The sequence below is a fragment of the Acinonyx jubatus genome, chromosome C1 (assembly GCF_027475565.1).
Source record: "Acinonyx jubatus isolate Ajub_Pintada_27869175 chromosome C1, VMU_Ajub_asm_v1.0, whole genome shotgun sequence".
In the NCBI taxonomy this organism is placed as follows: domain Eukaryota; kingdom Metazoa; phylum Chordata; class Mammalia; order Carnivora; family Felidae; genus Acinonyx; species Acinonyx jubatus.
In genome coordinates this window covers 16,407,338-16,422,961 of record NC_069381.1, presented here as the reverse complement: position 1 = coordinate 16,422,961, position 15,624 = coordinate 16,407,338, and the positions used below count along the sequence as shown (strand labels likewise).

Below are 15,624 nucleotides of genomic sequence, written 5' to 3'. Positions count from 1 at the left end.
TCGCCCTCTTCATAAGACATCATAACTTACCAAGAATCCTAATATATAAAAAATATCAAAGCAGAGCCATCCTGGGTGACACAGCAGCAGGGACTTCCCTGGAGCCTGCCCACCTGTCTTGCTCTCTGCTCGCACAGAGGCCCGTAAGAACACGGCTCACAAAGGACTCATCTGTGGGGCTGGACAGCAGGACGTTCAAGCAGTTAACGCTTCCGTTCCAGTCCACCCACAGACGATCGACAGAACTGGGTTTCTTTTCCTCCTCTACCCGCCCTCGCTGGAGAAGACAGGAAGAGCAGGAAGAGGACCAGGGACACAGACAGGGGCTGGAGCAAGCTTAGTTTTGAAACATCAGAAGAGGCGAGCTTCCCCCTGGGAAAGGTGAATGGCCCTGACACACCCAATGTGTTTCAAAGGTGTCTCTGGCCCCGAAGGTGGTTGGTCTCAGGCTTCAACGGCCGGGGTCCCGACAGAGAGCTCACCCCCTCTTCTCTGAGGCCTCCCGCAGCTCCCGCCGTACCCCAGGGTGTTTTGCAGAAGATGGGGAGTGTGTGAACGAGGAGAAACCAAGCTTGTTGTGCTTGTGGAAATTCTCGTTCCAGGATCCCTCTACCCAGGGGCCATCTGCATGTGTTCGCCAGGAGACTAGAATTTTCTGTTTTGTTTGGTCAAGAGGTCCAGAGAGACTCTTCCACAAGGCCCTCTTGGTCGTGAATATAATTGCTCATGGGACCCTCTGGGAGCCCGAGAGAAAGGCCGGGTGGCGTGACAGAGCTGCCTCTAGAGAAGCCTCAGGAACCCCGTGTTAGCACCCTCGTATCCGAAGGCCCCAGCATCACCTGCCCCACCTGTGAGGCTGCTGCTTGAGTCTCAGAGCCCGTCACCTTTGGGTGTTCAGATTCCAAGTGGCCATCAAGCTGGGCCTGCGAGGTGAAGAGCTCCCCGCAGAGCTCACAGGGGAAGGTGCTCTCCGACTGCTTGAAGTGCTCCGTGGTGACGTGGTGTTGCAGTGCTCCCGGGAAGCGGAAAGTGGCCGCACAGTACAAGCACCTGAACGGCTGCGACCCTGGAAGAGGGGGACACAAAGGACGGGCTGGGGGTGGAACGACTGAGGGAAGGAAGAGCAGGGACAGGGGAGAGGCCGCGCGGCCGGGATCAAGGTGCAGACGCAGATGTAGGTTCTGAGGGGCCTGAAGCTTGTAGCTTTGGGGGATCCTCTTTAGGAAAAGCAACGCAACGTGAAAGATACGGAATGGGCCCCACGCAGGTGAGAGGCTCTGCAGCACAGCACCAGCACCAGATTCAGGCTCCAAGTGCCTCTGCTGAAGCCCATTCTTCACTTAACTGCAGGTAAGGGTGCTGCTGATACTACACTTCATCAGGTCCCAGAGGCACATTTTAACATCCCTGATGCGGAGCCAACGGCATCTCATGACTGCTGCGGGCGACGTACAATTACCAACGGCTGCACGGGGACGGACATCTAAGGTGGCGGCACCAAGCCCTGCGGAGTGTGCGTCCAGGGCTTCGAAGGAAACCCCCGAGACGGGAGCAGCGCACGTTGCTAGCTCACAGGAACCAAATGGCTGAGGAGGGACGCGGTAAGCGGTGGATGCTCAGCTACCTCCCTAGAGCAGGACAAAGGGGGCTAGTTTTCCCTAACGCTCAGGGGACCAACACCGACGGCCTGCGTGTGCCCATCCCCAGTGCTGCTGATGCGGAGCAGACATCACGCACGACGACACACGCCCTGGCGGTCAAACTGAGAGCTACTCTGAGAAGCGGCTGCTCACCGTGATTTCTGTCTACCTTCCTCCCGACGTGCACACACAGGAGTGGGTACAGCCTACGTCACATTAAGTCCCAAACGGCACTGAGAATGGCCTGCAAATTCTAAGTGACAACTAAGTATAGTTTAATTGGCAGCAGTGTTTCTTTCTTAATGGCTCATTAAAAACTAGCATTTCAGGTTTGATGAGACACAGCCCTGACTACGATAATCACAGTGGCGCTTGAGGGATGCTCACCGGGGTCGCGCCTCCCGTGTTCTCTGGGTACGAACACATTCAGTTTGCAGTTACGCCGTGAGGAAGGAGGCACTACGATTGTCCCCGTTTAATAGATGAGGAAACTGAGGCACATGTTAAGGGTCCTGGACCGCACACTGCACAGCCGTGGACGGTGGAGAAGAGCATCCCCGGGGAACATCGTGGAAGGGGCACTGACCTGAATGCTGGCACTTGATATGAACCTGCAGCAAGGCCGGTGTGGGGAAGAGCTCCTTACACTGGTCACACTCGTGGAACTTCGTATCTGCGGGGCACACAAGGAAAGAGGTGCTGGGAACGAACAAGAAGACGGCCCTCTCGGGCTGGAGAGGCACAGGGCTGGGGGTGGCGGTGACGGCGAACACTTAGCCAGCGTCTCCCCGGGGCCGGGAACCTCGTGCCTACGACCTGTTAGTGCGGTCTAGTGTAAAGAGCACCAGATCAGAACGGGCCGCCCGAGGAAAGTAGGGCTGCCGTGAGAGGGGAAGGAGAAAGCACCCACCAGAGCTCAGCGTGCACCTCGCACACAGGAGATGCTTCAAGCCCGCAGTGATTACCCCGCAGGCTGACCTGCGAGGTAGGTATTAAGAACTTTCTGAAGAGAAGAATCTGGCTCAGAAGAGAGCGGTCACCGGCCGAGGTCATGCAGCCGATCAGTGCCGGAGTCAGGAGTCCACCCATGCCCGTCTGCCACTTCCCGGGTACCATCATGAACCACTGTCGCTCAGGGGCCCGTAGGAGCTTACGGTGCTCCAGGCCTCTGGGTTTGAGAACCACAGCCACTCAAGCTGCTGCTTACCGTTACCGACGGGCCGGTGCGGTGGTGTGCTGGGACAGAACGAAGGCAGTTGCCACACCACACCACAGCCCCGGAAGTTGGGGTTGTGGACAGAGCTCAGGATGCTGTCATCTAGCCACTCCACCCGTCAGCTCCCACCCCATCTACAGCCACCCGAACTTCACCTGCATGCTCTGCTTTGATGTGCTTCTTGTGTTCAACGGTGTTGGAAAAGGTCTTGTCACAGGAGCCGCACTGGAGCGATGAAAATTTGGAAGATCGATGATTCTGAGCGGCAAACACATCAGGGTGGTGGGTCCGGTTGTGGTACCACAAACCAGACAATTGCTGCAAGGAATACGGCACATGTTAAGTCTTGGAATGTTCCAACAAGCTGGAGAGTTCACCAGGCCGTCGTGAGACAAATGAGCTTATGGGTCTAGACCCACACTCTTACCTGTCACACTGAGAGCCCACGTGAGAGGAAAGGCTGGGGAACAAGGCACCTGTGTATTTGCCAAGAGGCTACCATGGGGCAGGGCTCAGCCTGGCCCTTCAGAAACTTTTCACCCCTCACAACAAGCCTATGAGAGAGGGGCCAGACCTTTCTAGCAAGGTGGAAGCTGAGGCACAGAGGGGCCAAATGATTTGCCCAACATCATATGATTTAGTACAGAGCAGGGCCAGGATTCAAACCCTGGCCTTCCACCTGGAGTGTGTGGGCTGTATCCCACTGCCTCCCAGAGGCCCAGGGAAGCAGCAGAGACCCTCCTGGAGCAGGAGCATTTGTCGTCCCTGCTCCATAAGCAACTGCTACTCCTTTCTGGGCTCCAGAACAGCCCCGAGACACTGTGCCTACAGTTCCGCTTTCCTAGAGGCCAAGCCCAGGCCTTACTCAGCTCTGTAACCCTGACGTCACAGCACCAGCTCGGCACAAAGTTAGCGCTCCATTTCTGTTGAGCTGAAATTAGCTGCTGTGCTTCTCTCCGTATACCCAAATCTTACAGTTGTCACAAGAACCACTGTTTTCTCTGTAGTTTTAGAGTTGAGTTTCTCGTATGTGGTTTCTTTTTAGTTCCATATGGGGTTTCCCTTCAATCATATACCAAATTCAAAGGTGAAAAAGCAGACCCCCTTCCCTGGGAGTTACACAACAACCACCACCCAGTAATTGTGCTGGATAAGGGAGTTCCAGGCAGTGTTACGCAGCCATCGTCACTCTCACATCCCTTAACACACAGGGTCAATGGGTTCCACAGAGTGTGAATGTCCGCAGGGAAAAGCAGCATTCAGTTCGTGACAAGGCTGAGACCTGAAAGGAGAGGTGTAGGAATTCTCGGCAATTAAAGCTCCCAACAGCATTACTCTGACCAGATCACCCTAGAGAGTCTGAGTAATTACAAGCTGCATCCTTCACGGGAAGCGGCCACATCAGCGTCTCCAGGGCTCCCAGCAGATCGAGGGAAGGGCAGCCTGGGGACAGGGGGAGGCGCTCCTGGCAGAGCCTGAGGTCACCTGGTAGGCCTTGTTGCAGATCCCGCAGCTGAAGGGCTTCCCCCCGACGTGGGTCACCATGTGCCGCTCCAGCATGGAAGGGGCGCTGAAGATCTTCCCGCACGTGGGGCAGGGGTGGTACTCCTTGGAGTGGACCTCGTGGATGTGCTTGCGATGGTCCTGCAGGGTGGGGAAGCTCATCCGGCATTTCTTGCAGTCGTAGGGATCTTCTATGTCTGGTGCCACAGGCCATCGTGAGAAGAGACGGAGGGGAAAAGATAGGACAGGCAGCAGTCAGTGAGACGCGGGCCGTGTGCAGCTCCAGGTGCCAGACTCCGTTCAGACGTCAGGCACAGCCGCAGACTCTGAGGACCAGCTGCGAGTGCGGTGGTCACCTGACTGCCCCCTACCTTCGTCCCGGGAGGAGGGACTCCCCCGAGGCCTCTGTACTAACCACCTCTGCGGCATCAAGCGGTTCATCCCGATTCCTCACGTTACACCCTACAAGTTCCGCGTAAGTACTTTGCACGGAGTAGTGCCCTTGCTCTTTCCCTGCTCGCGGTGGGCATTTCTGAGTTTTCTTGTTTTCTACAGAGATTTCCAGCAAACTCCCCGGAGCATGCTATCTCCTTAATTGTCAGCACATGACTGACAGGAAGAAGGCTTCCTCGCTCCTCGCCTTAGACTCAAGAAAAAAAACATTTTCAATGTTTAATGAGTGCCATGCAACAGGCATGTTTTAAGTGCCTTACACATATTAACTCCCTTTATCCTTCCAATAATCCTACGAGTGGGATCTATTATCATCCTGTTTTAGAGATTAGGAAAAGCAAGGCTTACAGACTGCCTGCGCAGTGACACGAGTGGGAATGGCTGAACTGGGTGACAGTCCCAGCTCTCATTCCCGTGGCCCTGCTCCGAGCCACCTGCTTAACTGGACATGCCAACCCTGCAGTGAGGCCTCACAAACAAGAACCAGCACCGATGCAGGAAACGTGTGCTGTCCCTTTGGCAGGAAACTTCAGTTTATTTTTTCTGAAAGCAACAGAAAGCAGAAGTTTAATCCTTTGCCCACGAGCCAATCCTACACGTGCACCGAGTCAGAGTAATTCAAGAATCTGGACGCGCAGCAGCACTCGGTGTCATCAACTAGTTTCCCTGTGGACACGAGCTCTTGAAATCTCAGTTCACGCTGCCGTCAGGGCGCTCTGAAGCCGTTCTCCGCAAGCCACGATGCGGGCCTGTGACACAGGTCAGGAACAGTTCAGGAGAGGGGCCTGGATGCTGGCCTGCCACCGGGGACGCTTCCTAACACCCAGAAGTCTTTGGGGTCCTCTGCGTCCTGACAATTGACCGGTCCCGCCCTCACCCCTCTCCCCGGTAATGCTACCAGGAAAAGGAGACCAGAGGAGCATGGCATTCAAAAAGGCTGAAAGGACATAAAATGATGGCACTAGATCCAAGCCAGATCTCACTCATCTGGGAGCCTCACGAGCTGGACGTGGGGACCCAGGAACACCTCGGGGGGAGGGGGCAGCCCTGTGTATACCTCCTGCATCGTCCACAGTGTCCAGCCCCGGGCTGGGCACCGAGGAGCCCCAACAATGTCCTTTGCCAGCTGGCAGATAACAGATTTGCATGGGTCGACGTTAAGTACATGTTTGTAGGTCCTGTGTTTGCCGACAGCTAGAAACTGGTGTGTGGGAAACAGAGGCGGGGAGGGGAGAGGAGAGGGGAGAAGGGAAACAGAGGTGGGGAGGGGAGGGGAGAAGGGAGAAGGGTATGCAGGGTGCATGACGTGCTAGAGAGACCGGCTTTGACGGTGACAAATGGCATCTGGGAGGGCTGCTTTCATCCAGTAATAACATCTGGCATTTAGTGAGCATCTCTGTGTCACGCTTTACACGGGATACCTCACTAACTCTCACAGCGATCCAAGGTGGCGGCATCACTTTCTCTCATGTACAGAAGGGGTACGGGAGGCTTAGAAAGGTAAAGAAATCTGCTTAAGGTCTCAAGGAAGAAAACGGCAGGGTCAAGATTTAAGTCCAGGCCCGTGTGATTTCAGAGCCCAAGCTCCTCCTAACTCCCGGGGACATGGTGTTGATCACACGCCTGCTGCTGGAGAAGATGCAATGTGGCCAGCCACACACCACACTGGCCATCTCCCGAGGCCGGAATGAGGACGGAGTTTTCTTTACCTTCCTATGTGTGTGTCGAACAGTAGCACGTCTTTGTATCAGTGCCAGTAGAAGGGGACAAAAATGGGGGCAGACCCCACTGACCAAGTGGCCAGGGGAGCCCTGGAGAGAGAACGCGGGGCAGAAGGCTTTCAGGGCGGCGTGAGCAGGGACCACGTACAACGGTGTGCGTGAGCTCAGACAGTGTCCGGCCGCTCCTATGGGGAAGGTGGGTAGGGCTATGAGATGAGTGGGGGCGGGAGGGGGCGTGGAAAGAGAAGCTCGGTGGACTAATGGGAATATTCTGGTGCTCTGCAGCCTGTTATCAAGGATCTCCTTCGAGCATAATTTGCCTTTGTCAGCCAAGCAGTACCAGGTGGGCTAAAAAGGAAGACAAGGAAACAGCCTGGACGTTACACGATGACACGTTAAAATGGGATTTTTCTTGGAATAGGAACAAGGGACTCGGTTTTGCAGGAGAATAGGGGAGGGGAAGGCAGCAAACGGGGCTGGCCCTGGTGGAGTGTCACTTTCTGTCATGATTGCTACGAGCCCTCTCAGAGCCAGAGCCTGACATCCACTCCACAATCTCGGTACGTACTGTGAAAGGTGTGCAGGTGGATGGACAGGCCGTTGGCTTGCCGGAAGCCCTTGCCACAGTCCCTGCAGACATATGGCTTGTCCCCGGTGTGGGTCCTCACGTGGCGGGACAGCTCAATGGACTGGGCGAACACAGCATCACAATACTGGCAGGCATACATTTTCCCTGGAAACATACACGAGTTTACCCATTAGAAACAGCACCAAACATTTACGGCATTCCTAAAACAAGCTCACGCTGCAAGGCACGTGGTGGGGAGTATGATCTGGGAGAGGACATTAAACCATAAGCAATTTGCAACACACCGGGTGAGAGGTCTGAGCCCCTCTATCAGACGGCGGCACACACACAGCTGATGGCACAGTGTGGTCTCTCTCCCCTGAGGAATGAGGACAGAGTTCTCATCACACAGACCACCCATCTGCTAACCAGGCCATCCCAAGTATGGAAGAGCTCATTCCACTCCCAGGAAACAGATATATCCTCATGCCCAGATACATCCTCATGCCCAAGGTCTGGATCCCTTGCCACAGCCACAGTGCAGAATTGCGACTTCACGTAAAGGTAACAGACGGAGACTCAGAGAATGGAAGCCTTCTCCCGCTGACTTGCTATAAAGTTGTTATAAATCATTTGGCTTCTCTATTTCCTCACGCACATTATGAGAATACAATAACCAGACTGCCAAAGACTGTTAGAAAATACAGGTACAGAGCAAGGCTCAGATGCCGGCATCTGTAAGCCACTCGACCAGCTGTGCCTCCAATGTTCATTATGGGCCAACAGAGAAGTGGAGAAATCAGTGAGGCAAGGGTCCAGGTCCCCCAAACCCTAGGGCCTGCTTCAACGAGAGCAATCAATGCCATTTTCATTGTGCACATGTTGGGCTTTGAAATAAGATTCGTTAGGGAAAAAAGGGTTTCTTCAATCAAGAGTGGAATTATTAAAATGAAGCCCAGGACTCAGCCCTTGGCCTTCCTTATTCACACTTTGTAGAGAACCTTATCTCAGAGCTCAGATGCCATCTGTACCCTGACGACGCCCACGTTTTTGTCTCCGGCTCCCAGCTTTCCCCAGAACTACGGACCCGCACATCCAACCGCCCATCACCCTCCTTCTCCGCCTGGAGGTCTAACCGATTCTGCAGACACAGCTCCCAATTCCCTGTTCCCAGCAACCCCAGCACCCCCCACTCCCACGCGCTCCAGGTTCCTCACCACAGTGAACGGCAGCACCATCCAGTACTCAGTTGCTCAAGCCAGAAACCCCAGGCCGCCCTAAACTGCCCCCTCACATCGGCACCCAGCCCAGCGTGGGTCCTGTACTTCTGTGTCAACAACGCATTCTCAAACATGAACGTTTTACAACCGCTCCTAGCACAGCTCCAGCTGAGCGCCTCATCACCCCCGCACCAGATGACTGGCCCACCTCGCCTCCCTGGGCACACTCTTGCCCTATTACAGCTGACAGGCTGGAGTCGCCAGAATTAACTCCAAAACCCCTAAGTCACATCCTAGGGATCTTCTGCTCACAACTGTCCTATGGCTTCCTGCTGTAGAATCATGGCCCTCAAGGACGTCCGCGTCCTAGCCCCTGAAACTTGGGAATGTGTCCCCTCACATGACAAAGGGGGCTTTGCAGATATGATTAAGTTAAGGATCTTCAGATGACAGGATTATCCTGGATTATACCAGCAGGCCCAAAATAATCACCAGGGTCCTTGGAAGAGGAAGCAAGGAGGGTCAGAGGAGGAGGCGGGATGAGGGACACAGAGGTTGCAGCGCCACGGCCACGAGCTGGGGAAGGCAGACAACCTCTAGAAGCTGGGAAAAAAAGGAACGAGTTCTGCCCCGAGCCTCCAGAAGGAACACACCTGCCAAATTTTGACTCTACGCTCGTTAAAACTTCTTTTGGCCCCCTTACCTCTAAAATGGCAAGATAATACGTTTGCATTGTTTTAAGCCACTGTGTGTGGTAATTTGTTACAGCAGCAATAGAAACTAGCACTTTCTGCATAACAACCAGTCCCGACCTTGACTTACAAGACCCTTACAGGCACCTGGGTGGCTCAGTTGGTTAAGCGTCCGACCCTTGGTTTTAGCTCAGGTCGTGATCTTGCGGTTCGTGAGTTCGAGCCCCACATCAGGCTCTATGTTGACAGTGCAGAGCCTGCCCGGGCGGGGGGGGGGGGGGGTCTCCATTTTCCCTCTCTCTTGCCCCTCCCCTACTCGTGTGTGTGCACACACGCATGCTCTTTCTCAGAATAGACAAATAAACTTAAAAAAAACAACTTAGAAAACAAAAAACAAAACAAAACAAGACCCTTACGAGACCTGGCCTCTGGCAACCTCTCCGGCCTTACCTCTCACCCTCTTGTCTCGTTTACGCTGCTTTGGCCCCTTCTAGTTTCCTGTGGTCTCTCAAACAGGCAAGGCTCATCCCCACTTGGAGAGGGGGTTCTGCGCCTGTGAGGCTTTTCTAGATCTGCCACCGGTTCCGGCTCTCACTTCACTCGGGTTTCCACACAAACCTCATTTCATCGAGGCCTTCTCTGACGACACAGAGGGTGCCCCACCCCAGCCCTGCCTCCCTCCTGCCGCTCACCCTGCTTTACTTCTCGTCAGGGCAAGTACTACTATCTGACTGTACATTACACCTTTGTTCATGGTCTCTTACCCAGTGGGATGTAAACTCCACGAGAGCAGGCTGTGTATAGTGACTCTGCCCCTGCTACCCGGAATCGTGCTCAGGAAAGTCATTCAGTCAGTAAGTGTTTACTGAGTGTCTATCTACTCTTGCTAAGTACTATTCTAAGTTCCAATAATACGCAGTGGTGGGGGGAAAGACTAACAGCCCTACCCTCAGGGAGCTGGCATTCTGACAGGAGGAGACTCACTAGAAACACAGTAAATTAACGAAGCAGGTAAGATAGCCGGTGACAAGTACTGTGGAGACAAGCTACGCAGGGGAACGGGGGCTGGGGCTGAGATTTCACACGGGGCGGTCAGGAAAGGACTCACGGGAAGAAGTGTGAATAAAGAGCCGAAGGAGGTGGGGAGGGATGAAAAGCATTCCAAGCAGCGGGAAGGACAAGAATGCAGGGCCCACAGCAGGTATAGCGGAGAGAACAGGGTGTGGGCAGGGGAGAGGTCCCAGGGGACCTGGTCACACGGAGCCTGGCAGGCTATCGTAAGGCCTTCAGATTTTCCACCCAGCGAGGCGAACAGGCTTCGCACACAGGTTTTGAGCAGAGAAGGGGGAGGATATGGTTTACTTTTGAAAGGATCCCTGGGGCCTGTGGACCGAGAACACAGTCCAGGGAGAAGGGGAGAGCCAGGACGCCAGTTGGGTGGCTATTCCCGCAGTCCGGGTGAGAGGACGGTGGGACCGTCACTTCCACAGAAATGTGCCGAACGATGCAGAGAATCTCCCGAGAATCCTTCTCTGACAACACACCTCCCCTCTGACTGGACTAGAAACCCCTCCCTCATTCCTCCATCTCCCTGGTAGTGTTACTCCCTGTTCCAACGGCACCTGTCTCTTTCCCAGACACACCCTAGACCGTCAGCTCTGTGAGCACAGGACGTCCAGCTTCATCACTCAGCCCCTGCCGCTGCGAGCGCCACAGCAGGTGCTAAACCAAGGTTCTTCTGAAGCTTGAATTCCACCTCGAAGCCCAAGGAACCCCTGGCTTTATGTAGATTCCAACTATGAAGTCACCAGCCCAGGTGAGCCAGCCTCTCTTCACAAACTCTCACCGGAGCATTTTGCACACCTGTGCACCTATGTACTCCTGGTCATCCGTGTGCCCACAGGCTGCACGGTCGCTGTTTGTAAGCTACCTGAGATCTTTATCATGCCTAGATCCACGGGTTTTTAGGCAATCCATACAGTTAAAGTTGGCGGGGAAAATGAAGAAATTCTCCACGCCTTGCCTTCCGAGTGCTTCTTCTTGGTGTGGTAGGCCAGGGCAGAGGCCTGGGTAAAGGTCATGAGGCAGTGCTTGCACATGAACGGGCGGTCCCCAGTGTGAAGGCGAAGGTGGTTCTTCAGGGTAGAATTGGCCGCAAACTTTGCCCCACACTCTTCACAGGAGAAAGGCTTCTCATCAAAGTGCTCTGTCAGTTTGTGGTACTGCATGCCTAGGGACCAGAGGGACACCAGTAAGCAACGTGATGAAGCCAGCAGGAGGACACGAGAGCACTGTCTGAGACCGGGCCCCGAGAGGAAGCCCAGCACGAACCACAGGACAGCAGGCCACGCTCCCTCCAACCTCACCCACCCACTGCCCAGCACTCCAGAGGTCACCTCGGTCCCACCCGTTTGGTTCAGGCATGAAGTGTTCTGGGTTTATCTTTGCCATCCCCTCTTTCTCTTAAATAGGACCTGCCACAGAGGAACAAAAACTCACTTTATGTTTCATTAGGTTTCCCCGACATCTAGGATAAGGGTAAACAATTTTGGCTACACACCCCACGGTTTCTGTGACTTACTTACTATCGAGAAACAAGTAACAGCATGGAAACCTAGGAGTCGAGTGTTACGTAGCTGGCTGTTATTCTGAATAATAATGGCCACAGTTCACGAAGTCCTAACTCTGTCGTAGGCACTGCACATCAGGTGTGTAACCGTATTATCTTAAATCTTGACAACAATTCAAAAAAACGGGTGCTATCAGGGCGCCTACTTAACAGGTGGGGAAGTTAAGAGAGCTGACGCCAAAGCTCATGCTCTTCTCAAAACATGACCCTGCGTCTGTAGGAACCCGCTCCATTCCCCAGGCCAGTCCACGGCCCTCACTGCATACGAGACACAAGGCCTGGAATCCACACTGTGATGTTCAGAATTATCACCCTCTTAAGTTACCTCGCCCGCCTCAAAGTACCTGAGGCGTGGGCAAATTCTCTCCCACAAAGGTCACATGTCACTGGAAGCCTCTTCTTCTTCTTCTTCGGGGCATCGGGCTCTCCTCCTCCACCGTGGGCCTCCAGCTGGTGTTTTTCCAGCTCCTTCTTAGACTCCTTGGTCTCACTGCACTCCTTACACTGCACCTGTTTGCTCTTGGCCACCCGGCAGCGCTTCATGTGCACCTTCAGACGGCAGTAGAAATGGAAGCTTTTGTCACAGGCCTTACAGACGAAGCTCTTCTTGGCAGGGTCGGGGGAGGCAGACGTGTTTTTCGCTTGTGGCTCTGGCAAGGAGCCGGTCTCTCCTTGACTGCTCTGCTTCCCAGACCGGCAGCCTTCCTCCGCTGGCTCGGCTACCTTCTCATCTGTTCTGTCGTTGGCTGCGTGGGGAAATTTACTGCTCACTTTCCACCTTTCCTTCTCTCCACCTTCCTGAGTTTCAAGGAAGCCTGCATGTAAGAGAAATCACATGGCTCTGGAAATTCTCCTGTGTTTCTACTTTGCTTCCCAACTTTTCTTCTTAGGATACACTGGAGACCCTCCTCAGACTCTCAAGTGATACCCTTGTCAACCTGACTCGCCGATACACGTAAAGAGCATCGCTTCACACGTAGCCTAGGACTCCTCCAGGTACCGAGAGCATACAGAAGGAGTAAGGCAGCAATGGATGAACTCTTGTGCAAACTACTGCCTCTTCTCTCTAATAGGGGAACCACCCGCGGGCCTGACAGGACCCCCACCCCACTCTGTTCCTTACCAGTGTATGCCAACTCATGCATGACAGGCTGCAGGCCTGGGAAAGATCTGTGGACACTGCACAGGAGGGAACATATTTCAACGGCCGCGACAGATTTTTCCGTGGCTCTGCTCAGCACTGCTTTCAGGGAAGCTTCAGGGCTGGCTGTCTCAGGGGAAATGCTCAGAATCTAAATGAATACCAGGAGACAAAGGTTTGTGGTTAGTATCAGCAGTTTTCTCCATGGTTTTCAACTTAAGGGAAAAAAGCTGATTTCAGGAAGGCACTGCTCTCTCTGTAACAAGTTTACATTTCTTGTGATAAATGTGGAGAACCCTCTTTTCCCCAAGAACAGGGAAATTGGCAAAATTAAAAAAAAAAAAAGAGAGACAGATGTCAAGACAAATGTGCAAATACAAAGAAGGCACAAGCAAGGAAGCATTAAGCATTTTCTATGAGAAATATCTTCTCAGAAACCAGGAGTCTCCAAAAGAACTTTTCTAGATCTTAATATTAAAAGCTTGGAATGCTGTAGGATTTGGTAGCTGGTGGTTCTGTCTTGAAGATCAAGATCATTTTTCATAATATATAATTGTCTCAATGTCTGGAAGTGATTCTGCATGATCAGTGGCCTCACATTTTTAGACACTTAGATGTACCCTTTTAAACATTTTCTTTCATGAAAAAACTCAGCTTTTTAAAGAAGGTTCAAATAGGGGCTTTAAAGAGGCCAAGAATATGATTTCAAAGCCATCCTCTTTCAGAATGTTACAGCTATCAGCAGAAAGAGTCAGTACACTGAGAAAATAAAGCTAAAACCATCCACAGATGGCCAAATGGAATTTTCGTTCGGGAAGACATTTTATTTCTGCTCTTTTCAAGCCTATCTAAATAAACCTGATGTCCCTGGAGGCAGGCCTGAGACTCATTAGCGAGGCTCAAACTCATCAACTGCAGGAGCCCCATTCCTGAAGCACGAGGCGAGTTGGAGAGAGCCTAGTGGTACGTCTTTCCTCTGAAGCCCCGAAGAAATACGCACCACCTTCGTCACATCTGAGAGTCAGGCCAAGGTGGGGCTGTCACCTGTGTGGACAGAGCTAGAAACCAGCCCTTCGGCACACCATCCACGCCTACTTGGATTAAAAAGCACTACAGGTGAACCTGTAGTTGAATTTCAGTCCCTTTAGAATTCTTCCCCCCTGGAGAAGCACACGATCCTGGGCTGGACAGCCATGAATCCCCCCCAGTCCCCACCTGGTTTTTCTGGGATGCGGGCCACACCGAGAAGCCTTACAGAAAATGAGCTGGCGCTATTTGCTACCCCATATGGGCAAAAGCTTTGTTCTATCTATGTTTATCTTGGCTCTTCCTAAACGCCAGAACAGAGTATGTAATAAGACCAATTTTACTCTCCTCCCTTTGAAAGCAGTTGCGTCTTAGAACGTGTTGGGGAATAGTCTCATGGTTCCCTTTGAGTTTACCTAAGTTTAGACAAATGAAATACAGCTAGGTTTGAGTCACATGAGCCTGGGTTCAAATCCTGGCTTCAACTCTGACCAGCCAGAGCATCCCAGACATGCTACGGAACCCTTTGGAGCCCGGGTTCCCTTATCTATAAAATGTGGATGACATCACCTGCCACACAGAGTTGGGAGAATAAAAAAACAAAGAGGTGCCGCGAAGGGTTGGCTCAGCAGGCAACAGGCACTCTGCGGAATTTGGTGTCTCTCTTAGGAACAAGAGCATCCCAGGCCTGGTAGAATTCTCTGGAAAAATGTTTGTCATTCCCCCCCCCCCCGCCCAGCCCCCTCGCACCTCCTTCACAGCCTCTGCCAGCTGCTCCTCCTCTGCGGTAAAGTACTTGAGTCCAGTCCCTTGTTGGATGGCCTCTAGAATCAGTCTGCGATGCCTCAGCATGGCTTCTAAGGCCGCACTTTCTGGGTTGGTCGCTGAAAGAAAGGAAGATTAAAAACTCATGACTGGAACTATGAACACCATTTTTCCTTCACTCCTTCTCAGCTCCACTCTTCATAGTGAGAATACACTTCACTGATCTTCCTGGGGCTGGGAGTGGGGAAGATGGCAAACATCACTGCAATTACAGTATAATTAATATCAGCTTAGATTTCTGCATATTTTCAAAGGTTCACAACCCCCCATGTCCTTGAACAAAATTTCCAGTCCTTACTTCCAATGGTGGGGATGTGGAGGATGACCATAGAGAGCTCTTTCTAGTTTCTGGCAAGGCTGACGATAATCTCTACCAGGGGCAAAGCTAGGACAGAGATCAGGTAGCCTACCTGCCCGGAAGAAAGCATCGGCACCAGGCTCCCTTCGTATTTCCTCCATGAGCAGGTTCAACGGGCAGGTCTTTGTCTCCTGAGCCACCAGCAGCAGTTGCCAAATGGCTGTTGCAGAGACAGTCTGCTTTTCTAGAACTGCTGACATCAGAGAACTGAAACCACCCGAGCCAGAGTCCTGTTTCACAAGCTTCTCCATGACCTTCAAAATGTGGCACAAAAATACAGTGAGGGACTTTCTAGCCACCAGACAAGTGGCAAAGCTGCAAGTCGGGGTCCTGGGTTACAGTGGACGTATTTCTGGGGAGGGGTTTTTCAACATTCTTCACCTCCCAACCTGAGAGACTTTTATACAAGACCAAGTTCTTCACACTTCCTTCTGAATGCCTTTCTTATTACTGCAGAAGTTACAACTTCCAACTTATCGCTGTGCCCTAGAAATTAAATCTTGTTTTCTTTCTCCTCTACTGACTCCTTAGCATTTCTCAATATGGCTGTGTGTATATTTATGTAATATGAATATATTTTTAAAGTATGCATATATGTTCATCTTTTTTCCTTCTCTCATGTTACCCACCCT

At 52.6% G+C, this 15,624-nt stretch overlaps 2 protein-coding genes across 2 annotated transcripts in view; both read right to left on the bottom strand.

The window, feature by feature from the left end:
- The window catches only part of C1QB (complement C1q B chain), a 124,846-nt gene extending 122,396 nt beyond the window's left edge, over positions 1 to 2,450 (bottom strand). Inside the window, exon 1 of the mRNA XM_053208682.1 lies at positions 2,438 to 2,450. The gene's annotated coding sequence lies outside the window, so the exon portion shown is untranslated. The remainder of the gene's footprint in view (positions 1 to 2,437) is intronic.
- ZBTB40 (zinc finger and BTB domain containing 40) overlaps positions 1 to 15,624 on the bottom strand; it is a 36,804-nt gene that overhangs the window by 4,103 nt on the left and 17,077 nt on the right. Inside the window, exons 7-16 of the mRNA XM_027060132.2 lie at positions 15,045 to 15,246; positions 14,560 to 14,693; positions 12,766 to 12,934; positions 11,987 to 12,457; positions 11,037 to 11,243; positions 7,102 to 7,266; positions 4,342 to 4,556; positions 3,012 to 3,174; positions 2,227 to 2,313; positions 849 to 1,066 (exon numbers count right to left, since the gene is read on the bottom strand). Of these exons, the coding sequence (XP_026915933.2) occupies positions 849 to 1,066; positions 2,227 to 2,313; positions 3,012 to 3,174; positions 4,342 to 4,556; positions 7,102 to 7,266; positions 11,037 to 11,243; positions 11,987 to 12,457; positions 12,766 to 12,934; positions 14,560 to 14,693; positions 15,045 to 15,246 (2,031 nt within the window). The remainder of the gene's footprint in view (positions 1 to 848; positions 1,067 to 2,226; positions 2,314 to 3,011; positions 3,175 to 4,341; positions 4,557 to 7,101; positions 7,267 to 11,036; positions 11,244 to 11,986; positions 12,458 to 12,765; positions 12,935 to 14,559; positions 14,694 to 15,044; positions 15,247 to 15,624) is intronic.